This window comes from Aureococcus anophagefferens (assembly GCF_000186865.1).
Source record: "Aureococcus anophagefferens unplaced genomic scaffold AURANscaffold_5, whole genome shotgun sequence".
Classification (NCBI taxonomy): domain Eukaryota; class Pelagophyceae; order Pelagomonadales; family Pelagomonadaceae; genus Aureococcus; species Aureococcus anophagefferens.
Genome location: NW_008705565.1, coordinates 2458314 through 2484912, shown reverse-complemented (window position 1 = coordinate 2484912; position 26599 = coordinate 2458314). Strand labels below are relative to the sequence as shown.

The 26599-nt window shown below is 71.5% G+C and overlaps 5 protein-coding genes across 5 annotated transcripts; 1 reads left to right on the top strand and 4 right to left on the bottom strand.

Annotated features, from left to right (window-relative positions):
* Positions 1 to 1904: 1904 nt before the first annotated feature.
* Positions 1905 to 3329, bottom strand: AURANDRAFT_23035 (hypothetical protein; the record flags this gene model as incomplete). The annotated part of the gene is made up of 1 exon (XM_009036775.1): positions 1905 to 3329. A coding segment is annotated over one exon (1425 nt), but the record flags the coding sequence as incomplete, so codon positions are not given.
* Positions 3330 to 11653: 8324 nt separating this feature from the next.
* On the bottom strand, positions 11654 to 13325 carry AURANDRAFT_2660 (hypothetical protein; the record flags this gene model as incomplete). Its single annotated transcript, XM_009036489.1, has 3 exons — positions 11654 to 12301; positions 12485 to 12614; positions 12826 to 13325. Coding segments are annotated over 3 exons (1278 nt in total), but the record flags the coding sequence as incomplete, so codon positions are not given.
* A 1853-nt stretch (positions 13326 to 15178) lies between these two features.
* AURANDRAFT_62809 (hypothetical protein) lies at positions 15179 to 16285 on the bottom strand (the record flags this gene model as incomplete). The annotated part of the gene is made up of 1 exon (XM_009036774.1): positions 15179 to 16285. One exon carries the CDS (start codon positions 16283 to 16285, stop codon positions 15179 to 15181), a length of 1107 nt encoding a protein of 368 aa, XP_009035022.1.
* Positions 16286 to 17778: 1493 nt separating this feature from the next.
* AURANDRAFT_71221 (hypothetical protein) lies at positions 17779 to 19507 on the top strand (the record flags this gene model as incomplete). Its single annotated transcript, XM_009036868.1, has 1 exon — positions 17779 to 19507. The coding sequence occupies one exon, from the start codon at positions 17779 to 17781 to the stop codon at positions 19474 to 19476; it is 1698 nt and encodes a 565-aa protein (XP_009035116.1).
* A 4125-nt stretch (positions 19508 to 23632) lies between these two features.
* Positions 23633 to 24469, bottom strand: AURANDRAFT_23649 (hypothetical protein; the record flags this gene model as incomplete). Its single annotated transcript, XM_009036773.1, has 1 exon — positions 23633 to 24469. A coding segment is annotated over one exon (837 nt), but the record flags the coding sequence as incomplete, so codon positions are not given.
* Positions 24470 to 26599: the final 2130 nt, after the last annotated feature.

Sequence of the window (26599 nt, the reverse complement as noted above, 5' to 3'; positions counted from 1 at the left end):
CCGCGCGTTGCGATCGAGGATCCGTGCATCGGCGACGGTCTGCCGTGCCTAAGCTTACAGCAACACGCCGGCACTTGCAGAGATCTTGCCTCTCCCGCGGTCGGCCGATGCGCGCAATTAGACGGGGACTGACTGCCCTCTATCTGCCCACGAGAACAAATGGCACTCGCGCAATTTTCGTCAGCGGCCGCGCCCGCGACGCGACGGCCGCGCGCGCGACCGGCGGTCCTTTGGCAAGCGCTGGCGGACGCGCCGCGGCTCGAAGTCTGCGGCTTCCTCGCCTCTGTCGATCTACTCCGCCTTGAAATGTGCGCCCGCCAGAGCATGGGCGACCGTGCCCTCGCCTTCAAGCACGCCGCCGACGCGATCCGTTGATCTGTCGAGCGACAAGCAAATCGTGGCTCAGCATGCACGTCTGCGATCGTTGTTACCATCTTCGATGGACGAAGCCTTGCAATCCTTGCAGGCGACGAATCCGAGTGATGATCGCCCAGCCATGTCCGACTTTACTTTCGCGTGGGCGTTCTTCCATGAAGACTCTGGTCTACGGACGGTCGTGTTTGAGCGTTTGAATTGCGTGCCCGATGCCGAACTTCGTCCTGGTGATCCGTTTCATCGAATGGCCACCTACGTGTTCGAAGTTTCAGCGGACGCTCCTGGTCATGCAGCCATGGCGCCGATATTACTGGAGTCTCAAGAATGTGAAAGGAGAGGAAGATCTCACGAGTTCGTAGACTCGTGGGACCCGTGCGCGTACCTCTACTGCACGAGAAAACGCGATGGTGCTGTCTGCAAGGTGGCAAGCTTCGACGCGCTTGAAGCCAGTATCAACGAGTTTGAGTCCAATGATCAGAATCGACATGGAAGTGTGCACTTTCCCTATGGCCATCTGTTTTTGGACGTCAATGACGAGACTAACACAATGGTGGTCCTGTCATTCGACAAGGTTACAGGGCAGCTGGCTGCACTTAGCTTTTCTATCTTCAAAAGCGAGGAATACGAAGAAGAATTGCAGGCGAGCGAGTTCCGGGGCCTGCTCCACGCCAAGCTCGAAAGGGAAATGACGCGAGGACTCGGGGCCTCAGGAGGCGCAGACGCTCCCCCAACCTAGCAGACTAGGAACCCCGCGACGGCTAGCTTACGTCCTTGGCGCCCCGCCCGTCGCGGTCGTCGCCGCCGTCGCCGCGGACGACGGACGAGTAGGCGAGGTCGCGGCGGAGCGCGTCCGTCGCGCGCGCGGCCGCGCGCGCGAGGGACTTGGGCAGGTCCGCGTCGCGGGCCCGCGCGTCGGAGGGCGGCTCGAGCCAGGACGCCGGGCCGTCGCGGGCCGCGCGGCGCGCGCGGCGCCACGCGCGCGCGGTCCGGGGCCACCGCGCCTCGGAGAAGTAGCCGCCGTCGCCCGCGAGCGAGACCTCGTCGGCCTCGAAGAAGAGGCTCGCGTCCTCGGCGAGGTCCTCCGTGAGGGCCGACGCCGTCGTCCGCGGCGTCGTCGCCGCGGGGTCCGCGGGCGCGGCCGCGGCGCCGGCGTCCGGCAGCGCGGACGGAAGCTTCCGCCGCTTCCGCGGCGCCATGCGCGGGCCGAGGTGGCGCACGAGGCTCCGCGTCTCGCGCTTCGCGACGCGGTCCGCGACGACGTCCGCGAGGCGGTTCGCGTCGCCTAAACCCTTGGCGGCCTTGGCGATGGCGCTCCGGAGCCGCCGCTCGAATTTCGCGTCGCCGTCTCCCGAAACTCCCGGCCCGACGTTCGAGAAGAGCTGGCCCCGCCACTCGGCCCAGGGCGTGTGGGGCCCCGCGCCGGAGATCGTGAGCCATAGATCGAGGGCCAACGGCGACGCCGTCATGCCCCAGTGGTAGCTGTGCATGACGAGCGACGCGAGCGCCAACCGCGCCGGCGGCGCGCGCGCGTCGAGCGCCGCGGCGCCGACGAGCCGCTCCGTCGCCGCGTCCCAGGTCAGGGGCCGCAGGGCGTCGGGGACGACGCGCACCGGCGTCGACGACGGGAGATAACGCGCCCGGTCGTCCTCCGCGGCCGCGAGCGCCGCGGCGAGCTCTTTCCGAAACGACGCGGCGTCGCCCGGCGCGACCGCGTGGCATCCGTCGAACTGGTAGAAGAACTCGTTCGACGGGTGCTTTGCGATGACGACGCGCTTCCCCATGGCCAGCGCCTCCGCCGTCGCCGTGCAGAGCACCTCGCTGATCGACGGGTTGACGAAGACGTCGTACGCCCCGAACACGTTCGCGTCCGCGTGGTCCGCGGGGCCCCGGAAGTCGAGGCCGACGCCGAGGATCTTGGACTTGGCGACGATGTCGTCGAGGTCCGGGCCGCCGCCGTAGCAGTCGACGCGCGCGTCCGCGTCCGCCGCGCCGTCGCCGAGGAAGACGAGCAGCTGGTCGTAGCCCTTGGCCCACATGGCCTTGCCGAGGAAGTAGCACCGCGCGTCGCCGCCCCGCGGCGGGAACGCCGGCGGCCCGCCCGCCGCGCCGACGTCGAGGAAGGGCTTGCGGACGCCGTGGACGTTCGCGACGCGCGAGTGCGGCAGCGGCCGGAGCGTCGCGCTGAGCTGGACGACGACGTCGCAGTGGGCCCGCGTCACCGTCTCCGTGAAGACGCGCTCCGCCAGGACGTCGAAGCCGACGCGGCCGTCGCGCGACTCGAGCGTCGCGTAGGCCTCGTAGTTCGTGTGCGCGACGCCCACGACGTGGCGGAACCGCGACGTCCACCGGGGCCCGTTGCGGTACCAGTTGAGGTGCTCCGGCTCCTCGAGGATGACGACGTCGTCGCAGGCCCGGGGGATGTGGGACGTGATGTCGTCCAGATTCAGGATGCTGCCGAGGCCCGCGGCGTAGCGCGCCGGGTACCAGCCGATCTTCAGGGAGCTCGACCCGTCGGGCCCCACGGCGTCCGGCGCGTTCTCGGCGATCCAGGCCCGCACGAAGGCCTCCTGGGCCGCGGGCTCCGGGAAGCGGCACGCGCCGAAGAGCGCCGTCTGGTCGCCGCCGTCGGCCATCCACGGGAGCATGAGCGTCACGTCGCCGTAGCCGCCGCCGGCCATGTAGGCCGCGCGCAGCGCCGGGTTCACGGCCGTGCCCGTCATCCAGGGCAGCGACGCCGTCGTGACGATGACGACGGACCGGTCTTTGATCGACAGGTCGCTGTCCTCCGTGACGAACTCGCGCTCCACGCTCGGCGCCAGCGGCGGCAGCGGCCGCAGGTCCAGGGCCGGCGCGCGGCGCCGCGCGAAGCCCAGGGCCGAACCGGGACCGCACCGGAGCGGGGGCACCCAGCCGCGCGCGGCGGCGAGCAGCAACAAGAGCGTGCTGCAACCCATTGCTTGCTTCTCGCTCTGCCTCAACATCTCTTCATTTTGAATCGGAGGTTGACCTCCACGCGACAAACGCGCGCGAACAGCCTCCGCACGCATTACAGCCGCCGGTCCGCGGCGACGGCGTCGGCCGCGCGGTCCTCGAAGGACCACGTGAGCTCGCCGTCCTTGTGGAACTCCATGGCGACGCCGACGCTCGTTTCGAGGTTGAGGACGACGTGGCCCCAGCCCGAGGGCACGTAGAGCGCCGCGTCCTCCGGCTGGGTGCAGACGAGGACGTCGACGCCCGCGCGCCGCAGCGCCTCGACGCGGCCCTTCTCCAGCCAGGCCGCCGCGGGCAGCTTCGAGTACGCCGCGTGCTTCGGCGGGAAGAGGAGCCAGCGCTTGCGGCCCCGCACGAGGGCGTTGAGCGCGTGCGCGTGGTAGTGCGCCGGCGCGCCGCTCAGCGCGTCGCCCGCGTAGAACTGCGCGTTGTGCACCGCGTAGCCGCCGTCGAGCAGCGGGAGCGCGCCGACGTTGTCCTTCAACAAACTCTGGAAGGGGTGGTCGCCCGGCCGGCCGTCCCAGCGGATCTGCTCGAAGACGTAGGACGGCGCGTCGGCCGCGGCGCCCGCGCGCGCCTGGCCCAGGGCCACCGCGCTGTCCGCGGCCGCGGCCGCGAGCGCGTCGCGCAGCGACGCGACGGTTTCGCGAGACCGGAACGCGGACGCGTAGGGGATGGCGCCCGCGCGCACGTGGGCGCCGCCGTGCGTCTCGAGCAGGCGCGTCCGGTTCGCCCACTCGCGGCGCGCGCCGTCCCAGGTGCCGTCGAGCGCGCCCGCGAAGAGCGCGGGCGCGCCCGCGTCCACGAAGCCGCCCAAGTCCGCGAGGTTCGCGCCGCGGGCCACGCGCGCGTCGCAGCCGTCCCCGGGCCCGTCGAGCTTCGCGCCGCCGGCCGTCGCGGCGCCGAAGTCGGCGTGCCAGAGCTCGCGCGCGGCGCGCGACTCCGCGAGCAGCGGCGCGCCGCCGGCGCCGAGCGCCCGCCGCAGCGCGTCCCGCGCGCGCCGCGCGTCGGGCGCGTCCGTCCGGGCGTCGCCGTCGGGCACGAGGAACGGGTGCAGGTCGTGGAGCGCCGTCCGGTTGGCGTCGTCGCGCAGGTACGGGTCCGCGCCCGCGTTCAACAGCAATTCGACCACGTTCCCGAGGAAGCCGCAGTCCGCGAGCGCGTCGCCCGTCGCCAGCAGCGGGTAGCCCGCCCGCAGCTCGTCGTAGCCCGGCAGCGAAACGGCGCAGGCCGGCGCCCCGTCGAGGGCCTGGGTCCGGAGCCGCGCGTCGACGGGCTCGGCGGAGTCTTGCGACGCCGCCAGGAGCCGCGGCACCGTGATGGCCCAGTTGCGCCAGCTCGCCGCGACGGCGAGGGGCGCGAAGCCGCCGACGCCGTCCCGCGCCGCGAGCATGGCGCGCCGCACGTCCTCGTCCGGCGCGCTGTCGAGGAGCATGGCCGCGCCCTCGAGGTTCCGTTTTCCGACGGCGACCTGGGCAGCACAAGGGTGATTCAACGTCGCTTCAACGTGAGTGTTCCGCGCGCGCGCGTTCCGGAAAAAGCATCCACGCTTCGAGACCGTTCCGAGAGATGATCGCTCGTCCAAAAATCAGCCGAAACGAGTGGAAAATGGCCGAGATCGGAGCCTTTGAAGTTGGGAATTTCGCTCTCTTGTCCTGCCCTGACGGCGACGTGCAGCGGCGTCTCGCGCGCGGCCGTCCGCGTGGGCTCCAACAAATCGCCGCCGGCGTCGACGAACATCTTCGCCAGCGAGTTCCAGGGGCTCGGCGCCGGGCGCGTCGGGAAGTAGGCCGACGCCCACTTGAGCAGGACGCGGTGCAGCCCGTTGAGCCCGTCCGGCGGCGGCCGCTCCCCGAAGTTCACGCACGCGCCGCCGCAGCCGTCGACGACCTCCTTGGCCGTCGCGAAGAGGCTCCGCGACTCGCAGCGCAGCGCCAGGTCCAGCGCGCGGTAGCCCCGGCGGTCGTAGGTCGCCGCCGCGTCCGCGCCGAGCGCCTGGGCAGCACAAGGGTGATTCGACGTCGCTTCAACGTGAGTGTGCCGCGCGCGCGCGTTCCGGAAAAAGCATCCACGCTTCGAGACCGTTCCGAGAGATGATCGCTCGTCCAAAAGTCAGCCGAAACGAGTGGAACACGGCCGAGAGAGGAGCCTTTGAAGTTGGGCATGTCGCACCCTTTTGCTGCCCCGCCGAGCGCGAGCAGCGCGCGCGTCGCGCGCGCGTCGCAGTCGCGCGCGGCCCGGAGCAGGGGCGTGTCGCCCCATGGAACGTCCGCCGCCGACGCGAAGAAGCCCTCGTCGGCCCACAGGCCCCGCGCGTCGACGTCCGCGCCGACGGCCCGCAGCGAGGCCCGGTGCGCCTCGAGGTCGTCGGCGGCGACGGGCGCGGCCGCGCGGCCCTTCTTCGACGCCGCGGCCGCGTAGACCCGGCGCAGGGCCTCGAGCCGCGGCGACCCGGCGCTCCACTTGCGGCCCCGGGCGCACTCGGCGTCGAGCGCGAGCAGCGCGGCGTCGACGGCCGCCGAGTTCGCGCCCGGCGCGAGCCGCGTCACGGCGCCGTAGCGCAGCAGGCCGACACTGTCGGCGCTCGCGTTGCCGACGCGGCTCGGGTCCACGAGCAGCAGCTCGCCGCCCGCCGCGCGAAACGCCGCGCGCAGCGCCCACCGCGCGGCGCGCGGCGCGACGACGACGCCGCAGCCCGCGGGCTCGCCGCCGCCGCCGCAGCCCGCGCCCGCCGCCGCGCAGGCGAGGGATTCGGCGGCGCCGCGCAGGTCGCCGAGGTCGTCCAGGACGCCGCGCAGGGGACCGGCGGCGGCGGCGGCGACGGCGAGGACGGCGACGGCGACGGCGGCCCCGATTTTCGCCGCCCGGGATTGCTTGGGCGGCGCCGCGTCGGATTGGTGGGCTTTCTTCGTCGCGCCGTTCTTACCCGGCTTGGACTTCTTCGTCGGCTGCGACGCCTGCTTCTTCGAAGCCATCGGCGTTGCCGCGAACCGCTCGGCGACGAAGCAGGTCGCAAGATCAAGGTCGCCGTGAGCCAGCCGCAGATCGGCGCCTTCAACGAAGGCTCAATGAGGCCCGCAAGAGTTCATCAACATCCGTAAAGGAGGAGCCCAGTGTGTTCGCAAGGGCGCTGTGGCGCCGGGGGCGGGGTCCTTTCGGCGCGGGAGAGTGGCGCGCGCGCGGGGGCGCGGGGCGGGGGCCGCGGGAGGGGGCTCGCGACGCGGCGCCTAGACCCGCGGGCGGTACAGGACGTAGAGGAAGTGGCCGCCGGCGGTCGCGGCGTCGGCGGCGCCGTCGGCGCCGTAGCCGTCGTCGGCGTCCTTCTCCCAGACCGCGTTGGGCTTGCGGGCCTCGAGGCCCGCGTTTACGGCCGCCTCGAGCCGCGCGGCGTCCTCGGCGCCCGCGAGCTCGTGGAGCAGGAGCATCGTCGGGGGGTCGCGCTTCTCGGCCGCCCGGCCCTTGTGGCGCGCGTAGCGCTTCTGCGCCGCGGCGAGGCCCTTGGCGAGCCCCACGTAGACGGGCCCGTCGGCCCGCGCGGCGACCTCGCCGATCTTGCCGTCGACGGCGGCGGCGGCGGTGACGTCGTAGTAGACGCCGGGCAGCGGCTCGTCCGCGGGTCGTCGCTCGAGGCTCGCCTTGCGCGCCTCGTCCTCCTTCTTCGCGCTCCGCACGCGCTCGAGCTCCTTCTCCTTGTCCTTGAGCAGGATCTTCGCGCGCTTGAGCTGCGTCTCGAGGTCGCTGACCGCGTAGCGGCTCTCGACGACGCCGTCCTCGAGCGACGTCCGCTTCGCGTCCTTGGCCGCGATGCCCCGGTCGAGCTCGCCGTCCTGGGACGCGCGCGCGCCGGCGAGGTGCAGGATGGACGTGGGGTCCGCCGTGCCCGGGCCCGCGTCGCCGTCGCCGCCGCGCGACGCGCCGGGCGCCTTGGGGCTCCCCGCGCCGCCGCACTTGGGCGTCCACTCCTTGCGGAGCTTGTTGATGACGGCCTGGCCCTCCTTGCCCTTGAGCTTGAGCTCGTTGTAGCGCTCCATGGACGCCGTCGGGTCCTCGGCGATCCACTTCTGGAGCCAGGGCCCGACCTTCTTGCCGCGCTTCTCGACGCGCGGCGGCTGCGCGGGCACGGCCGGGTCCGGGGCGTGGTCGGGCCGCGACGACCTACGGTACGCAGGGGGGGGTCTGGTGTTGTTCGCGCGCGGGGCGGTCGCGCGGGGCGGGCGGGCGCGGAGCGGCCGGCGCGGCGGGGCCCGGACGCGGCGGACGCGCGCGTAGATGGTCGCGGCCGCCGGGGGCGCGCCGGCGCGCGACGGCGACGTCGGCGCGGGGGGCGCCGCCGCGCCGTTGGCGTCGGGATTCTTCTTGGGCCGCCCGCGCTTCTTCGGCGCCTCGCCGTCCTCGGGCACCTTCTTGGGCCGCCCGCGCTTCTTCGGCGCCGTCTCGACGGCGACGGCGGGGCCCTCCTCTTCGCCGTCGTCGCCCGCGGACTCCGCCTCCCGCCGGCCCGCCGCGTCGCTCGACTTGCGCGGAGCGGCAGCCATGTCCATCGTGTGGCCGAGGGGCGGCTTTTAACAGCCTGTTTTGGTTCCCGTGGTTGAATTTGGTTTCCATTTCGTGTGAATGTTGCACTTTAACATTCGGGGCAGCCTCGGCTCCGCTATGATGAGATGACACGACTGCTGCCTCGGTGGAGCGTTGCCGCCGTCGCGCTGTCGTGCCTCGTCGGCGCCGAGCGGCCGTCGGTGCGCGCCGTCGTCGCGCGCGCGCGCGCGGCGCGGCTGCCGCTCGTGGGCGTGTTGCTGGCCGGTCCCTTGGAACGGCGCGGCTTCGGGCCGCGCGCGGCGGAGCTGGACCGCGCGATCGTCGCGCCCGTCGCGCGCTCCTGCGCCGCGGCGGTCTTCGCGGCCGTCGAGCCCGCCGGTGCCGTCGCCGAGTGGCGCCGGACGCTCGGCGCGCTGCACGGCGCCGCCGCCGTCGCCGTCGAGGCCGCGGGCCGCGGCGCGCTGGCCAACGGCCAGTGGCGCAACCTCGTCGCCGCCTACGGCCTCATGGCGCGCGTTGAGGCCGACGCGAACGCGAGCTTCTCCCACGTGATCAAGTCGCGCGTCGACCTGTCCTACCGCAACGCCCTCGACGTGCCCGCGCTCCTGGCCCTCCCGGACGACGCGCTCGCCGTGTGCTCCAAGCAGTTCCAGTCCAGCCGCCGCTTCCTCGCGATCGACGACGGCAAAGTCGCGAACACGCTCCGCTTCCCGACGACGCCGGACCAGCTCGTCGTCGGCCCGCGCGCCGCGATGGACGTGTGGATCGGCGCGGGCGCGTTCTTGGAAAACGCGACGGCCTCGAGCGAGGTCGAGCGACGCTTCGGCGCCTGGAACATCGAAAAGTATTTCGGCGCGTACCTCGTCGCCGCGCACGTCCGGGTCGCCATGGTCGACGTGCAGCTCGGCCGCTTCCGCGACGCCGCGGAGGCGCGGGACGCGCCGTGGGTCGAGGGCCCCTGCGCCGCGTGCTTCGACGCCGACCGCGGCGGGCCGTTCTCGCCCTTCGCCTTCGGCGCCCGGGACCTCGAGGCGAACTGGCTCGCGCCGCGGACGGCCGGGGCGTAAAAGTTACGCGGCGTCTAGCATGGCGGCCGCGCGCGCGCGGAGGTCGCGGCGCAGGTCCGCGACGGCGTCCGCCGTCACGGCCTCGAGCTGCGCGTCGCCGCGGAGCACGGCGCCGGCGACGGCGAGCGCGAAGGCGCCGCAGTCGTGGCCGTTCGTCTGCCGGGGCGTCCGCGCGTGGTCCGGCGCCGCGGCCCGCCGGCCGAAGCACCGGGCGAGCTTCGCCGCGGCGGCCTCGGCGGCGCGCGCGTTCTTCGGGTGGCCCAGGGAGTCGTAGTGGGCGGAGCGGTCCTCCGCGACCCAGTAGACGAGGAGGCTCCAGTGGCTCGACCCGCCGACGACGAGCGCGTCCGCGTCGCTCACGGCCGTCGCGACGACCGCCGGCGGGCCGCCGCCGCGCGCGGCCAGGCCGCGGCCGAGGTCCGCGAACTCGTCGTCGTCGTCGCACTGGAGCATCATGAAGCTGTAGACCGCGGGATCCAGCAGCGCGACCGACGCCGCGGCATCGCCGAGGTCGTCCTCGAGGAGCTTGAAGCCGAAGTGGATGCAGCGGTCGTTGAGCCAGTTCGGCGCGTCGTAGAGCGCGGCGTCGGCGCGCTCGAGCACGGCGTCGCGGTAGTTGAGCATGGTTGTGCGATGTGATTTTGGAATGCGAGTCGCTGCCGCTGCCGACGCGCGCGGTCGCGGCGCGCGAAGCTGTCGATTGCGTGCGCGACGGCGCGTGCGCGTCGCTGCGACGTGTGCGGCGCGTCGGAGCGCGCGAAGCCGTCGACGCCGCGGCGCGGGCTGGAGTGCCAAGTGGAGTTGGCACCACCTCCGACGCCTCCGCGGAGATGCCATGACGGTCACTTGAGAAGGCCTTTGAGATGTCCTCGCGCGCGCGCTCGCCCCCGCACGCGCTCGACCGCGCGCCGCGCCGCGCGCCCCTTCGAGATAGGCGGGTGGTGCGAGTCGTTAGAGCCGCCGGGGGCGCCCCCCGGCGGCGGGCAAGCGCTCCTCGCGCCGCTCCTCCTCGCGCGGCGTCGCGGGGTCGTCGGCCGCGGCGCCTAGTTCCAGTAGGGGAGGCTGGAGAAGATGTCGAACTGGGACCAGGCGGCGCCGAGGCCGCCCGTGCCCGCGGAGGGGAAGGAGGAGATGAACTTCAGCGTGTAGTCGTCGAGCGGCGACAGGGGCAGCTGCGAGAGCGGGAGGTCGACGGAGAGGCCCGTGATGCCGCTGGCCTCGACGATGTAGTTGAGGAGCGTGAGCGGGGGCACGGCGCCGGGCGCGGCGGACTCGGAGAGGAGGGAGAACATGCCGAGCATCGCGAGGCGGCCGTTGTTGATCTCGACCTGGCGGCCGCGCGCCTTCTGCTCGGGCGACGTCTCCGGGAACCAGTTGAAGGGGTCGTAGAGGTTGAAGCCGACCTGGCCGAAGCCCGCCTTGCCGGAGATGGGCGGGAAGTAGCCCGGGAGGCCGCCGGAGCAGTAGTGGACGTAGCCCTCGGGCGAGCCCGCGCCCTCGCCGTACGACTCGAGCATGCCGACGAGGACGAGGATCTGGAGCTTGCCGATGGCGGGCACGTTCTCCCACTGCTCCTGGGGCGACACGTTGGACACGTAGCCGCTGTAGGGCTTGAGGATGTGGTCGCCCGCGACGATGGGGAGCGACTGGAGGCAGAAGCCGAGGAAGCCCGCCATGGCGACGCGGCCGTGCTTGATCTCGGCGTGGCGCAGGTAGCCGATCGTCGCCTCGTTGCCCAGGCCCCAGAAGTCGCCCTCGGCGATGAGGTTGAAGGGGTCCCAGAAGCCGATCGTCGACCCGAGGAAGTCGGGGTTCGCCTCGGCCAGCTCGACCATCTCCTGCTTGCCGTTGAGGGCCGTGGCGGGCTTGGACACCGCCGGCGCGACGTAGGCCTAGGAGAGGGGCGCGTCGGGGTCGCGCGCGGGGGGGTCGCGGCGCGCGCGTCGCTCGCCGGCAGCCTCTCGCGCCGTCGGCGACGCCCGGCGCGTCGGACGGCCCGCCGGGCGCCCCGGGGCTCGTTTTCCGCCGCGCGCGCGCCCCGCACGCCCCGGCGGCATCCGGACGCCGATCCGTACCGAAGCCGAGCCGAGAGCGAGAGCGAGGACAGCAGTACGAGCCATGGTTACAGTCGAAGGTCTTGCCGATCCCGAGCTTCGCGAGCCGCACGCCCGCGGCAAGATCGCGCCGGGGGTCGCCCGCCCCGGCGCCGCGACACGATCACGATCGCGACTCGATCCCCTCCCTTACAGCACCTCGGCCCCCGGGTGGGGCTTGAGCCCGTCCTGCGCGTCGAGGCCGTCGTCGGCGGGCCGCGCCCCGCGGGCGTCCTCGTCGTCGGAGTCCTGGGCGAGCGGCGCGTGCGCGGTGGGCGGGGGCGGCGCGCGCGACCGGAAGCAGCGGACGCAGACCGCGAGGACGGCGGCGAGGGCGAGGCAGAGCACGGGCGGGAGGGCGAGGACGGCCTGGACGCGCGCGTCGCGGAGGCAGTCCGCCGTGCAGGACCGCGCGCCGGGCTCCGGGCGCGCCGCGGCCGCGGAGACCGCGGGCGCGGCCGTCGGGCGCGGCGTCGGCCCGGGCGTCGGCCGCCCCGACGGCCGCGGCGTCGGGCGCGGCGCCGGCGCGCAGCCCGGGTCCGCGCCGCCCGCGGTCGTCGAGATGGACTGCGACGCGTCGCCGAGCGACGCGCCGCGCACGAAGCGGTCGATCATGTCCAACGCGCGCGCCGGCGCGTCCATGGGCACCATGTGGCCGCTGTCGAGCACGGCGAGGTACGTGAGCTGGCCGTAGGCGTTCTTGACGTAGCCCGCGGGCGCCGCGGACGACCCGACGTACCAGACCTGCTTGCCCGACCGCGCGTACGAAGTCGCGCCGGCCCAGGCGAGCTTCTCGAGCACGGTCTCCGTGCGCAGGTGGTTGCAGACGAGGTCGCGGACGCCGTTGAAGAAGAGCACGCGCACCGTGCGGCGGGGGTCGTCGAGCACCGCCGCGAGCTCCGCGGACACGCCGACGCCGTCGCGGCTCGAGAGCGCGTCGTAGGGCGGGTCCGTGCACTCGAGGAACGCCGCGCTGTGGGTCACGTGGATGGCCCGGCGCACGGCGCGCACGTTCAGGTAGCGCTCCAGCGCCTTGTGGCCCGGCGGGAACTCCGCGCCCGGCGGCTCCCAGCGGCCGACGTCGTACATGGACACGCGCGCGCGGCTCCTCGACCCGCTGTCGGCGACGACGTCGTCGAGGAGGTCGAAGCACACGCGCGAGTTGTAGACGCCCCGGTCCAGGTTCGCGACGCACTGGCGCTCCTTGGACGCGAGCGTCCGCGCCTGGCCCTCGGAGACCTGCGCGGGAAAGAGGGCGATTCGACGTCGCTTCCATGCGAGCGTTCCGGCGCGCTCCGGAGAAAGCATCCACGCGTGCTCCGAGGGATGATCGCTCGTCCAAACATCGGCCGAAACGGGTGGAAAACGACCGAGCGAGGAGCCTTTGGGAAGTTCGCGCGCTTTTCCCGCCCCGTCGGAGACGAGGCCCAAGCCGTGCGCGACCTCCGTCGCCGCGTACTGGTACCGCGGCTCCGTCCAGCCGTTGCCGATGGCCAGGCCCGCCAGCGAGATGACGCGGTTCTGGGCCTCGCCGTTGCGGTCGAGGACGTACCTGTGTGGAATTCAACCACTGGTTTGGGTGGTCCTGACCAAACTTCAGAATTCTCTAGCTCGGTCAAATCGAAGTCGATTCGGCTGATTTTTGGACGAATCGATTGCTCTCGTGGAGTTCTCGAAGCACGGCAGAAAGCCTCGCGTCAAAACTGTCGCATACGCGCACATTGAAGTCGGGTTGAAGATTTGGTGTCCACGCAGGGACGTACTTGGCGAGGTGCGGCACGTAGTGCCCCGCGTGCGACTCGCCGGCCATGAAGAAGTCGACCCTCGCGCCGTCCTGTTTCACGAACTTGTCGGCGTGGAGGTCGAAGAAGTTGAGCAGGAAGGCGTGCATGGCGGAGGAGATCTCGTCGTCGTCCCGGCAGCAGTCCGACGCCCACGACGTCCGGCACCCGGAGCTCAGGCCCGTGCCGAAGGGCTGGTCGACGAAGAGGACGTTCGCCGCCTCGTGCCAGCCGTGGGGGTTCACGGTGACGTCGTAGGACCCGCCGCCGAGCTCCGCGAGCCGCAGCGGGCCGAGCTCCAACCACAGGCCGTCCATGCTGCTGCAGCCGGGCCCGCCGTTGAGCCAGAGCACGAGGGGCTTCGACGCCGGCGCCTCCGCCGCCTCGAAGAGCCAGTAGAAGAGCTGCGCGCTCCCGCGGCCCGCGTCGAGCAGGCCCGCCCAGTGCCGGCTCGCGAGGCGGCCCTCGGGCAGCCCGGGCAGGTCCGTCACGAGGTGGTCGTCGGCGCTCAGCGCCCGCGGCGCGCGCCGCGTCTCGGCGTCGGCGGCGGCGGCGCGGTCCGGCGGCGGCGGCGCGTCGCGCCGGTCCACGCGCCGCCGAGCGCAGGCCAGCCCGACGAGGCACAGCATCCTGCGCATCATCGTGATTTCGGGGCGCGGCAACCAGCCAACTTGCCGATACATTGACGTCGTGCGAGTCGCCGCGCCCGACACTTCTGGAGGCGTGTTAAACTTGAATTTGAAAGCGCCGAGACGAGCCCCGCGCGCGGGCTGGGGCCGGCGGGGCGAGCCCTCGACGGCTTCGACGCGCCCCGCGATGTCCCCGAAGGACGCCCGCGCGAAAAGAGCTGCCGCGGACACCCCTCAGGAGAACCAGCCCGTCGGCGCTTCCGCGGGGACGAACGTCATCGTGAAGCTGATGCCGTTCCGGGAGGTGATCGTGTTCTTCATCGTTTTGCCGTCCTCGGCGATTTCGTATGTGGAGAAGCCGATCAACTCCGGTGTGTCGACGTAGACGTTCTTGGTCTCGATGACGCCGCCCTCCTTCACATAGGCGACGCTCATTACTTTGCGGCCGTCGTCGCCTACGACTTCGACCGGGGTCGTGTCGCCGAGAGTCCTCGGAACGCCCACTTTGTCCGACATCATGTAATGTTTGATTCGGATGAACTGACCTAGGGACGCGCGTCGTGTCGCGGGGAGGCGCCCGACGGGGAGCGGCGCACCGTCGACGACTTTCAGGGTATATTCGCTCCCGGGTTTCACCGCCGTCGCGAAGTTGACGACCTTGGAAACGGCCGCGTTGACGCCCATGTCTCTGATGCATCCCTCGAAATCGCCTGATCGCGCGGTCTGTACCCACCGCTGCTCTTTCCATTTCGCATGGAAGGCGTCATCTAGGGCCATGCCGCCGCGCCCGACACTTCCTCTGCGCCGGCCGCCGGGCAGCCCGCCGCGACGACGACGATGGATGTAAGCGCGCCCAATTAGGGCGATGTTGCCGTCTCAGTGCAGGGTGCCGGTCACTCGAGCTCGGCCTGGTCGAGCTGATCGGCCGCCGCGATTTCGGACAGGCAATTCCCCAGAAGACCCTCCTCGGCATCGCGGCGTTCGGCTGCCGCTGCCTGGGATGGCAGACGCCGTCGCCGTGGTCGCTGGCGAAGACGTCCGCGGGCATGCAGGAATTCGCGCTGCGGCGCACGCGCCACGCGGACCAGTACGATGACGACGCCGACGCACCCAACATGTTCCGCTTCACCACGGACATGGCGTCGGGACTCTCGACGATCCGCGAGCTACCAGCGACGTTCCTCGAGCTGACAACCGCTGCGAACGTCGCGACGAAACGCGAGCATTGCATCCCTTGGGGCGAAGCGTATCTATTATGGGTGGTGAATATGGGTCAAAAGATGAATCTATGGGACGTGACGTTAGTGTCTGGCGCCCAAAGTCGCTCTAAGAAATTATCTGCTGAAGATCTCCGCTTCGCGCCGGGGTCCGGCGAGGCCCCGACGGACGAGCCCGGCAATGTTTGTCCAATTTCAATGAATCGACTTCCTACCTGGGTCAACAGCGTCAGCTTCTCGGGTGAATTGGGTCGACCGCGGTATGGGCTGCGGGCGACCGTGAACATGCAAAGGTGCCCCTGCGGTCATCACACGACGGCTCTCGGGACTATGGAAACCAAGGCGCGGAACACGAAGGCGCTCGTTCTGAAGGAAGCCTATGCCAAGGCCTTGGCGCACGCAGACGCCGGCCACCACGGGTCCGGCGCCGAGCTGTTGCGCGCGGCGATTAGCGCTCTCGAGCGATAAGGCAATACTGGGCCCGCCGGCCTAGGAGCTGTCGCCGCCGTCGACCTTGTCGAAGGGCCGCTCGCTGTTGACGACGCGGGACGTGGTCACGGACCCGTCGAAGTCGACGACCTTGAAGGCGCCGCGGCACATGTTCTCCTCCGGCGCGATCATGGGGCTGATCGACGTGACGTCGACGGCGAGCAGGTTCATGTTGAGCTTGTCGACGGCCGTGAGGTCCGCGGACCCGAACCAGCCGTGGAGGCCGTCGTCGGCGTTCAGCGCGCACTTGCCCGAGTCGAAGAGGCCGCAGAGCGCCTCCTTGTCCGCGTAGCGCTTCGTCGACGCCAAGGAGCTCTGGATCGTGATCGACGTCGACGCGAAGGGCAGCGTCGCGCAGTAGCACGTCGCGTTGAGGTTGCCCACGGAGTCGCGCGAGTCGAAGAAGCAGGGCGCGCCGATGCAGGACGCGACGACGAGCTCGCCGCTCTCGCACGTCGCCTCCTTGTCGTCGGCGAACCCCTTGTAGGGGTTCCGGTCCGCGGACCAGTGGGGGAAGGAGATGAGGTCCGGCGACAGCGACGGGAAGAGAGCGTGGTCCGACTCCTGCGTGCGCATGGCGTCGCAGACGAGGTCGACGAGCTCCTTGTCGCCCCACTCGCCCCGCGCGTAGTGGGAGACCGCGTCGACGAAGTAGTCGCTGTGCGCCAGCAGGAACGACGCGAAGCCCGACGTGCGGTTGAGGTTCAGGTAGACGCTCTGCTCCATGACCGCCGCGCAGGAGCAGCTCGCGAGCCCGCCGGCCTTCAACACCTTGCAGCCCGCGTACTCGCAGAACGCGTAGGGCGTCTTCTCGCAGTGGCCCTCGACGTTCACCGCCTCGAGCATCTTGGCGAGCTTGACCTTGTTCTGGAAGGTCTTGGACGCGGCGTCGGGCGCCGGCCGGTCGTTGGGCGTGCCCGCGTTACTATTGCTGCCGCCGTCGTAGGGCGGCGGGTCCGCGAGGGCGGTGAGGGTCGTCGTCAACGCCGCCGCGGCGGCGCCGGGGCCGTAGAGGGCGACGCCGGCGGCGAGGGCCAGGGCGCCGGCGACGGCGACGACAGCGGCGGCAAGTCGCCGGGACCGCCGGGGCCGCGACAGCTCCTCCATTGCGGCCAGTCGGGGCTGCCGTGCTTGGATTGTCGGATTTTTAGAGATTCGTGAAGACTGCATCGTCGTGTGGTTTACCCGAAGGGCCGCGCGGGGTCGTAGGTGGCCGCCGCGAGGCGCGCGTAGATGGCCGCGTCCTCGGCGTAGGCCTCCTCCACGAGCCGCCGCGACGCGCGGCTCAGGTCCGCCGCGGTCAGGCCGCAGCCGTCCTTCGCGTTCCTCCGCTCCGCGTCGACGTCGCCGAGCCGGACGCGGAAGTGCCCCTCGAGCCGCCGCAGGTCCGCCGCGAGCGTCGGCAGGCGCAGCGCGTGCGCGCAGCCGCAGGCGCCGCCCTGGCCGCCCAGCCCGCCGTGCAGGTACGCGGTCTGCGCGAGCAGGTGGCAGCCGAGCGGGTGGCCCCTCGAGACGTTCTTCGCGCGGAAGCCCGCCGTCTCGTTGCCCCGCCGCAGCGACCGCACGACGAAGTCCTCGAGGTGCTGGCGCGTGCAGGGCGCGTCGTCCCGCCGGCGCTTCGCCAGGCGGTGGAAGTTGTGGCGGAACGCGGAGAGGAAGCGGGACACGGGCTCGCGGACGACGCAGAAGACGACCTTGCCGCAGTAGTGGTGTGCCGCGCGCCGCGGGGGCACGTGCCACGTCGGACAGCTCGCGGTGGCGTCGTGGTGGCCGGCGAAGCGGCCGAGGCACGCGCCCGCGGCGCGCGCGACGTCCTCGATCGTCGTGCCGGCGTTCTTCGCGATGTGGGAGAACCGGAGCGCCGCCGGCGCGGCGCACGACGCGTTCCGCGGCGGCGGCGCGGCGGCGCGCGGCGCGGGCGGCGCGCGTTCCGCGGCGGCGCGCGGCGCCACGCGGCGCGTGGCGGCGCGCGGCGCGGGCGGCGCGCGTTCCGCGGCGGCGCGCGGCGCCGCGCGGCGCATGGCGGCGCGCGGCGCGACGGCCTGCGGTCGTCGTAGGTTGAGCCGCGACGCGCCGCGCCGCAGCACGGCGAGCGGGCCGCGACGAGCGGGTGCCGCGTCGTTGTTGCCTGTGATTGCTTGCACGCAGGCTGCAGCGATGGCCAGCGCGCGCGCGCGCCGCATTGCGCTGCCCTGCCGAGAAGGCAGCACTCGTGCAGCAAAAGTTTCTTGTGGCAATTTCGCCGGGCTGCGGGATGATGCGTTCGAGTCCGGTGAAAATAGCGGGAGGCGAGGCTTCGTGGCAGAGGCAGGTCGCTGCGACGACGGCAAGGTGACCCATCGGCTTGGCGGAGCCATCCCTCGGGCGCGCGCGCGCGAGCACCCCCGGCGCCGGCGGGCCCGACTGGTAAAGTTCGACTCTCGCCTCGCTGTCAAAAAAGACGGAGTGGTCGAGCCGTCGACCGCCGCTTTCGACGTCGCGGTCGTCGTCGATCGGCGTTTCCCCGCCCCGCGGTCGCGCGATCGACGTGACGCGGCCGCGCCTGGCCGCACCCTTCTCGCCGCGCCGCGGGCGACCGGACGGTCGCTCAGTTATAGGCCATGGCGGCGGCGGCGGCGTCGCCGCCCGCGGCCTGGCAGCAGAACGTCGCGCTCCTGTCCACGGACGCGCCCGGCGCCAAGGATGACGGCGAGGCGAGCGACGAGCGCAAGGCCGAGGGCCAGGAGTCGCCGCGCGGCGGCGGCTGGAACGCGCGCGGCACGGCCTGGGTCCACGGCGAGAAGGCGCGCGGCACGCTCGACGTCACGGGCGACGCCGCGACGGCCATCGCCAAGTCCAACGAGCTGCCGGAGAAGCACCGGCCCCACCGCGTGCCGCGCATCGGCAAGTTCTTCCGGCGCCACATCAAGAAGCCCACGCGGCGGATTAAGCCGCCCAAGGGCAAGGTCATCGACGGCCGCCACGAGCAGTACACGCTGTCCTACACGATGCAGCTCGGCATCCAGCGCAGCGTCGAGTACGCCCACGGCGCGTTGCCCGACTCCTTCGACGCGGCCTGCGCCGAGACCATCAAGACCAAGTTCCCGCCGGGCGGGAGCGACCTCACGCCGGAGCACGCGATGCGCCACGCGTTCACGGCGAAGGACTACGCGCCCTGCGTCTTCTCGCGGATCCGCGCGCTCATGGGCGTGACGCCGGAGTTGTACCTGGAGAGTCTGTGCTCGGGCCTGAGCTTCATCGACTTCATCGCGAACTCGCGGAGCGGCCAGTTCTTCTTCTACAGCTTCGACGGCGTCTTCATGATCAAGACCGTGCGCCAGGACGAGAAGGATTTTCTCCTGAAGCTGCTGCCGGGCTACTACAAGCACCTGCTCAAGCACGCGGTCCGGCCGGACGACGACGCGGCCGCGGCGGCCGCGTCGTTCTTCCCCAACGGCAACGCGTCGCTGCTCACGCGCTTCTACGGCCTGCACTGCACGAAGCTCAAGCACCTGCGGCGCAAGGTCCACTTCGTGGTCATGAGCTCCATCTACGGCGCGAACACGTCGAGCCGCATGACCCAGTTCGATCTGAAGGGGTCGCTCTTCAACCGGTCCGCGAAGGCCGAGGACAAGGTGCTCAAGGACCGCGACGCGCTCGACCGGCGCGTGAAGCTGCGGGTCGACAAGGCCAAGGCCGACGCGCTGCTGGACAGCGCGCGCCACGACGCGGCCTTCCTCGCGCGCCACGGCGTCATGGACTACTCGCTCCTCGTGGGCATTTTTACGCCCAAAAACGGCGCCGCGGGCGCGCTCTCGCCCGCGGGCGACGCGGCGCCCCAGCCGCCCCACGACTCGAGCCCGCGGCCGTCGCTCTCGGCGGGCCAGTCGACGCAGGCGCTCTCCGAGTTCAACTCGCGCCACTTCTCCCGGCTGCCGTCGTCGCTCTCCGTCGCGGCGGAATCCGCGCGGCGCTCGTTCCGCGGCGCGCCGCCGGGCGACGGCGGGGTGGCCGCCGGCGGCCTCGACGACGACGAGGACGACGCGGGCCGGCCCGCGGCGACGCCGTCGAAGGCGGGCCACGACGACCGGCCGCCCGCGCCGTTCGACGTCGCGATCGAGGGTCTGGCGGAGGACGGCTCGCGGGAGCTCTACTACCTCGGCATCATCGACATCCTGCAGAAGTACACGATCCGCAAGCACATCGAGACCGACATCAACATCGTCACCAAGGGCCTCGGGAAGTACAGGGAGTGCTCCTGCGTGTCGCCCGACGCGTACCGCGACCGCTTCCTCAAGTTCATCACCCACATCTTCTGACGCGCGCTCGTCGTCTAAGCGGCGACCGCCTAGCCGGGGAGGTCGAGCTCGACGACCGTGTCCGCCCGCACCTTGCGGAGGAAGAGGAACCCCTCCGCGCGGAGCGCGGCGACCGTCGCCGCGTCGACCCGGTCGAAGACGTGGGGCCGCGCCTGGCGCGCGACGGGGCCGGGCCCGCTGTGGGGGAACCGCGGCCGCCAGGCCCAGTCGTTGAACGTCGTCTTCGCGTCCGCGAAGTCGACGCCGCGCTCCTTGAGCAGGGAGATGAAGTAGTGCTCGTCGGGCGCGAAGGGCGGCTCGCCCCAGCGGTCCGTGGCGTCGTTGGCCAGAAACCAGTCCGCGTCGCGCCGGTGGGCGACGAACCACTGGCTCTGCTTGCACCGGTTCTGCGGCCGGATCAGCGTCTTGTCCGCCAGGTGGCCCCAGCGGTCGTAGCTCTCGTTCGGCGGCCGCACGTCGAAGGTCGTGCGGTCCCGCGCGCCGACGGCGCCCGAAATCGCCTCGAAGCCCGCGAGGGGCACGCAGGCCTCGCTCAACAGGCAGAGGTGCGTCGTCCGCGGCTCGCGCGCGATCGCCTCGCGGAAGAGGCAGAGCGTCGCGCGCACGAGCGAGATGTTGCCCCACCAGGTCTCCACGGGCCGCCGCACGCAGCGCTCCCGGAACCAGTGGCGCGCCCGGTGCGCGGGGCTGCAGTCGGCGCGCACGGGCTCCTTGTTGTGGACGCAGACGACGAAGGGCAGCCCCTTGTGCGCCGCTTCCAGGAAGAACTCGTACCAGAGCTCGCTCTGGAGCGGCAGCTCGCGCGTCAGGAAGCAGAAGGCGACGCACGTGCTCTGCCTCTGGAACGACGCGAAGCTCGATGGGGGCCCCATCGTCCCCACGATGAAGCCGCGTTGCCGATGTCAAGCAAAAAAAATTATTTGCCACAAGATGATGGTCCCCTCCTCGTCGCCCCCAAGATGATGGTCCCCTCCTCGTCGCCCCACACCTACCCTGCGCCGTAATTACCACAAGATGATGGCCCTCGTCGACCGCCCCTTCGTCGCGGGCCTGGCGATGATCCTGGCCGTCTGCGTCATCTGGACCTTCTCGTCCGTGCTCGTGCAGCGCGTCGAGCACGAGCGCGTGTCGCCGATGGTGCTCACCTACGCCTGCAACGCCCTCTTCGTCGTCTACCTCGTCCCGCGCCTCGCGCGGCGGCGCGGCGACGCGGCGCCGCGCGCGCGGCGGGACACGACGATGTCGCCGGCGCGCGGCGGCCTCGCGCTCGCGCCCTTATGGGTCGGCGCGCAGCTCCTCTACAACGCGTCGCTCGCGCGGACGTCCGTGAGCTCGAGCACCGCGCTGTCGTCGACGGCGGGCGCGTTCGCGCTCCTCTGCGCGGCGCTCGCGGGCGTCGAGGACGCGAGTTGGCCCAAGGCCTGCGGCGTGGCCTGCTGCGTCGCGGGCGCGGGCCTCGTGTCCGCCGGCGACGGCGGCGGCGGCGGCGCGCGGTCGCTCGCGGGCGACGCGTGCGCCGTCGCGTCCGCGGCGCTCTGCGGCGCCTACACGACGCTCGTCGCGCGCGTCGCCGGGGGCGGCGACGCGCGGGATTTGTTGGGGTTCATGGGTTTGTGGAACGGCCTGCTCTTCGCGGCGCCGCTCGGCGCGTACTGCGCGCTCCGGGACGGCGCCGCGTGCGCCGCGCCGTTCGTCGCGCGGCCGGTGCTCGTCGGCTGGGTGGTCGCCAAGGGCCTGCTGGACAACGTGGTCGCGGACCTGCTCTGGGCCAAAGCCGTCGTGCTCACGTCGCCGACGTTCGCGACGGTCGCGCTGAACCTGACGGTGCCCCTGGGCTTCGCGGCGGACGCGCTCCGCGGCGACCTCGGCGCCGGCGCGGCGTGGACGGGCGGCGGCGCGGCGGTCATCGTCGCGGGCGTGTGCCTCGTCGCGGCCGCGGCCGCGCCGGCGAAGCCGCGCGGCTCGCTCGACGCGGGGCTCCTCGACACGCCGCGCGCGCGCGACGGCGGCGGCGACGACGACTCGCCCTGGACGGCCATCGTCCCCTGCACGCCGCGCCAGCTCCTCGCGACGCCGGACTACTCCGAAATCGGCGGGCTCTCGGACGACGACGCGGCGAGCCTCTACCGGCCCGAGTCCGCGCGCGCGGGCGGCCTCTCGGACGCGGAGACGGACCGCGCGTCGCCCGCGATGAGCGGGTTTACCTAGGCATGTTTTTTGTTTTTTGTTTTTGGACGGGACTTGCATTGCAAGCAGCAGCACCACGCTCGTGCTCGTTGAGTGCAACGTGAAGCTCGCAAAACTTCTTGTCATACCCCTGCAAGCTGCTCTCCCTCGAGCCCCTGCACCCGCCGTACCTCGCGGCCGTGCCCGAGGCCGAGTGGGACGAGGCCGACCGCGCGCACCGGGCGGCGCTCGAGGCCCGCGGCGCGTGGCGCGCGCCCTTCGGCGACCGCGCGACGGAGGCCGTCTTCATCGGCGTCCACCTCGACAAGGCGCGCATCGTCGCGGAGCTCGAGGCCGCGCTCCTCACGGACGCCGAGCTCGCGGCCGGCCCGGAGTCGTGGCGCGCCTTCGAGGACGTCTTCTTCGACGGCGCGTGCTTCGAGGCCCAGGTCGACACGACGGCCTTCGAGGACCTCCCGGCCTGCGACGACTACACCGACTCCGAGGAGGAGGAGGAGGCCTAACCTAGGCGCGGAGCCCCTCCGCCGCGAGGAGCGCGACGCCGGCGAAGTCGTAGAAGAGCGCGACGGGCCGCGGCGCGTAGCCCCAGAGCAGCCAGTGCACCGCGAGGCCCACGGCGAACTCGGGGTGCACCTCGTCGAAGTAGCCGCCGTTGTTGCTCGGCGCCGCGTCCTGCGCGCTCGGCGACCGCTTGAGCGACGCGACCAGGAGCGACGGCGGGGCCGGCGGCGCGGCATCGGCAAGCGGCGCTGCGACGGCTCCCGACGCGACCAGGAGCGACGGCGGGGCCGGCGGCGCGGCTCCGGCCGGCGGCGCTGCGACGGCTCCCGACGCGGCCAGCGACGCCAGCGATGCCGCCGCCGCGGTCCGCCGCAGCCCAAGGAGAGCTGGTCTCTCAGGAAACCGCAGCGCTCGCGCGCCCGTCAGCGATAAGAGCCACAGCGTCAGCGTTCGTCGCATCGCTCGCGGCGCGTGTGCGCGCTGCGTTTGCGTGCCAATCCGGCCCTTTCGTCGAGCTGCGCGCGTGCACACGCCTGGTCCCGGGCCCCGCTCGCCCGCCCAGCTCGACGGCATCTTGAAAGTCAACAACCACAAGTTGAAGCCGTGCATCCCGAAAAACCCAGATGTGACAGAGGCGCTAAATTCCGCCGCGCGGCGCGGTCCGCGCCTACTTCGCTTCGGCGTCCTTGAGGACGACGTCCTCGCAGAAGCGGAGGAAGCGCGCGGCGTACTCGTCCGGGGGCACGGAGGAGATGGCCTCGCGCTTCGCCTTGAACGTCTTCACGAAGGTCTCGGCGCGCTTCTTCGCGTTGTATTTGATGAGGACGTCGATGATGCCGAGGAAGTAGGTCTTCTGCGCGCCGCCCGGCAGCGCGTCGTCCGTCGCGGTGATGCCGAGGTCCCGCCGGTCGCTGAGCGCGCGGAGGCCGCCGTCGTCGGGCGTCGCGCGCGACGCGCGCTTGAGCTGGATGTGGGCCTCGGCCGTCTCGGCGAGGGTCAGCGGGTGCTCGTCCGGGTCGTCGTCGCTCTCGTCGCCGCTCGCGGCGCGGCCGAGCGTCGAGGAGGACGCGGCGCCCGGTAGCGGCGGCGCCGGGTCGCCCGCCGGTGGCCCCGCGAGGCCGCAGGAGAAGTCGGGCAGCAGGGGCGCCGGCTCGTCGACGACGACGCGCGCGGGCGCCGCGTCCGCGGCGGCGTCCGCCGGCGGCTCGGGCCGTCGCTCGCCGTCGTCGTCGAGCGCCGGGTCGTGGACGCCGATGAGCAGGCTGTAGTCCATGATGCTCTGCGACTTGAGGAACGCGACGTCGAAGGCCAGCTGCGTCAGGAGCACGTCCTTCTGGCGCGCGCGCAGCGCCAAACGGAAGTCGTCGTCGACCAGGTCGAGGTCCTTGAGGTGCAGGCCGATGCCCAGGCGCACGTCGCGGTCCCGCTCCTTCTCCGTCGTCCGCCGGCCGTGCGTGCAGCCCTTGAGGTCGTAGGTCCGGTGCACGTGGAGGGGCGTCGGGTGCACCGAGTGCATCACGACGAAGCGCACCTTGCGCCGCAGGTGGTAGAACTTGATGCGGCTCATGCCCAGGTAGCGCGTCATGAGCGACCCCGGGTGCTTCTTCAGGTGCGCGTAGTAGGCCGGCAGCATGCGCCGGAGGAACTTGACCTCCTCCTGGGTCTGCGTCTTGATCAGGAACTTGCCGTCGTGGCTGTAGAAGAAGTACTGCTGCGACTTGGAGTTCGAGATGAAGTTCAAAAAGTACTGCGTGCCGCAGATGGACGTGATGTAGTCCGTCTTCCGCACGTCGAAGATGTCCCGGATCCGCGAGAAGGCCTCGGGCGCGTAGTCCTTGAACTTGAAGGTGTGCGCGAGGCTGTGGGGCGGCGTCGTCGACGAGCCCTTGGGCGGGAAGACGTACTTGCGGCACTCCAAAAAGTCCCCGACGGCCAGCGCCTCGGGCCGCGGCGCCGCGGCCGCCGTGTCCGCGTCGATGTCGTTCGCCTGGCTCAACAACGTCTGGCGGATGCCCATCATCATGCCCAGCGTGAGCACGTACTGCTCGTGCTTCCCGTCGATGACCTTGCCCTTGATGTTCTCCCGGTCCTTGCGCTCGGGCCGCTTCAGGTTCTTCGTGATCGCTTTTTTCAGGTTCGGCGTCGGCACGTGAGCGATGAGCTTGCCGATCTTGCTCGGCTGGATGTCGGCGTTCTTCTCCAGCGCCGTGCGGAAGTCGTCGTGGAGGTTCCCCGCGCCCTCGTCCGACCCCAGCGACGCGCGCGCCGCGTCCTCGGGGTCGCCGGTCTCGGCGAAGGACGCCATGGCCGCCGCCGCGCGTCGTTAATCGGAAGGGATGCGGTGTCGGACCGGTTCGCGCCAAAGTCGCGGGGCCGGGCGAAGACGCGGGGCAGCGTCGACGGAGCCGAGGGCGGCCGCGCTCTGCGAGAGCGACCAACCACGAGGACCAACCACCAGACCGTCTCCCCACCAGGTTTTTGCTTAAGGCCGTATCCGCCGCACTTACAATTTTCAATATAGCACCGTGCCCCCGCAGCGGCGGCCAGACCGCAACGGCGCTTACGCCGTGCTGCCCGGGTGGAACAAGGCGCCGCGCGCGCGCACCGCCGGGTCTCGCCGCGACGCGCGCCGCCGCGCGGGTCCTCGCGACGCCGCCAACACATCCGCAAAGCGCCGCCGCGGCATCAAAAAAGCTGCCATGACGGAGACGGGCCAGTCGCTGGCGTCCTTCGGGCTCTGCCTGAGCGCGCGCAAGGCCGTCGTCGACAAGCAGATGGGCGCGGACCCGAACCTGCCCGGCCCCGGCCAGTACATCAACCCGCTCACGGAGGGGAGGAACACGAACGGCGAGGTCAAGGGCGTGCTCTCGTCGCAGAAGAACGTGCCGTCGGTCTGCTTCTCCATGGAGGGCAAGGGCGAGCACGGGCGGCCCATCGAGAAGCAGCTCAACAGCAGCGACACCATGGGCCCCAAGTACACCCTCGACAACGTGACCCACGGCAAGCAGGTCCAGAGCCACATCCGGTCCGCGCCGAGCGCGACGTTCGGCTCGGGGCCGCAGCGCTACCACGGCGGCGCGTCCTTCAAGACGCGCGTCACGGAGCCGAGCCCCCAGCACTACGAGACGCAGAACATCACGACGGGCGTTTTACGTTTATCGACGCAGCGCAACGTGCCCGGCACGAAGTTCATGACGGGGCCGCGGACGTACAACGACGCGAACGCGCGCGAGTCCGGCTCCGCGTGGACATCAAATCTTCGACCCGACTTCCATGTTCACGTATTCGAATGGTTCGACGCAAGCGCTTCCGCTGTGCTTCGAGAACTCGACGAGAGCACTCGAATCGTCCAAAAATCAGCCGAATCGACTTCGATGTGACCGAGCTCGAGAGGTTTGAAGTATTTGCTGGACGGGGCGTTCCACTGGTCGATTTCCACACAGGTCCGGCTCGAAGCCGGCCCCGGGCCAGTACCGGCCCCAGAGCGCCATCGGCCGCCAGGTCGAGTCCAAGTACAAGGGCGGCCACCAGTTCACGATCCACGGCGGCCGCCGCGACTTCACGAAGCAGAACGCGGGCAAGGAGCCCGGGCCGGGACACTACGTCGACCCCATCCGCGAGGGCCGCAACGCCAACGGCGAGGTCAAGGTCGTCCTCTCGTCCCAGAAGAGCTACCCGTCGGCGACCTTCGGCACGGCCATGCAGCGGCCCCACAGCGCGCCCTACGGCAAGCAGCGACGGCCGGGGCCGAACCAGTACAAGGTCCCGGGCGCCATGGGCTTGCAGGTCAACTCGCGGTACAAGTCCCAGCCGAGCATCAGCTTCGGCGCCCGGTGACCCGACGGAGGCCGCCGACGCCGCGGCCGCCCCGAATTTTTTCGGGGCCCCCGCGGCGGCGCGCCCCGCCACAAGACTCCAAGACCCCGAAAAGACTCCAAGCACCCCGCCGCGCCCCCTTAAGACGCCCCCACCATGGCGAGGAACAGGGCCCGGGGCGGCGCGAAGCTGAAGCGCCCGTGCATGGCGCGGTAGTTGTCGACGACGACGACGTCGCCCGGCTCGTAGTCGAAGGCGACGCTCGCGGCCCACTGCGCCTCCCGGATCGCGCGGACCTCGTCGCGCGCGAAGGGCGCGCCGTCGCCGTACGCCGTCGAGTAGGGCATGCGCCCGCGGAGCGCGCAGGGCTCGCGCGCCCCCGGCGGCCGCGCGAGCTCGGGATAGTCGGGGTGGTCGTCGAAGACGGAGCAGTGCATGGCCGCGATCATGTTGCACCACGAAAGTTCGCCCGTCACCGGGTGGGGCCGAAAAGCCGGCGCGACCTCCCAGGTCGCGAAGTCGTCGCCGCGCCACGCGTAGCCGTAGCCCGCCGCGCGCGCGGCCGCCTCGGCCTCGGCCGCCGTCGTCGCCCGGAACGCGGCGCGCCAGGAGACGATTT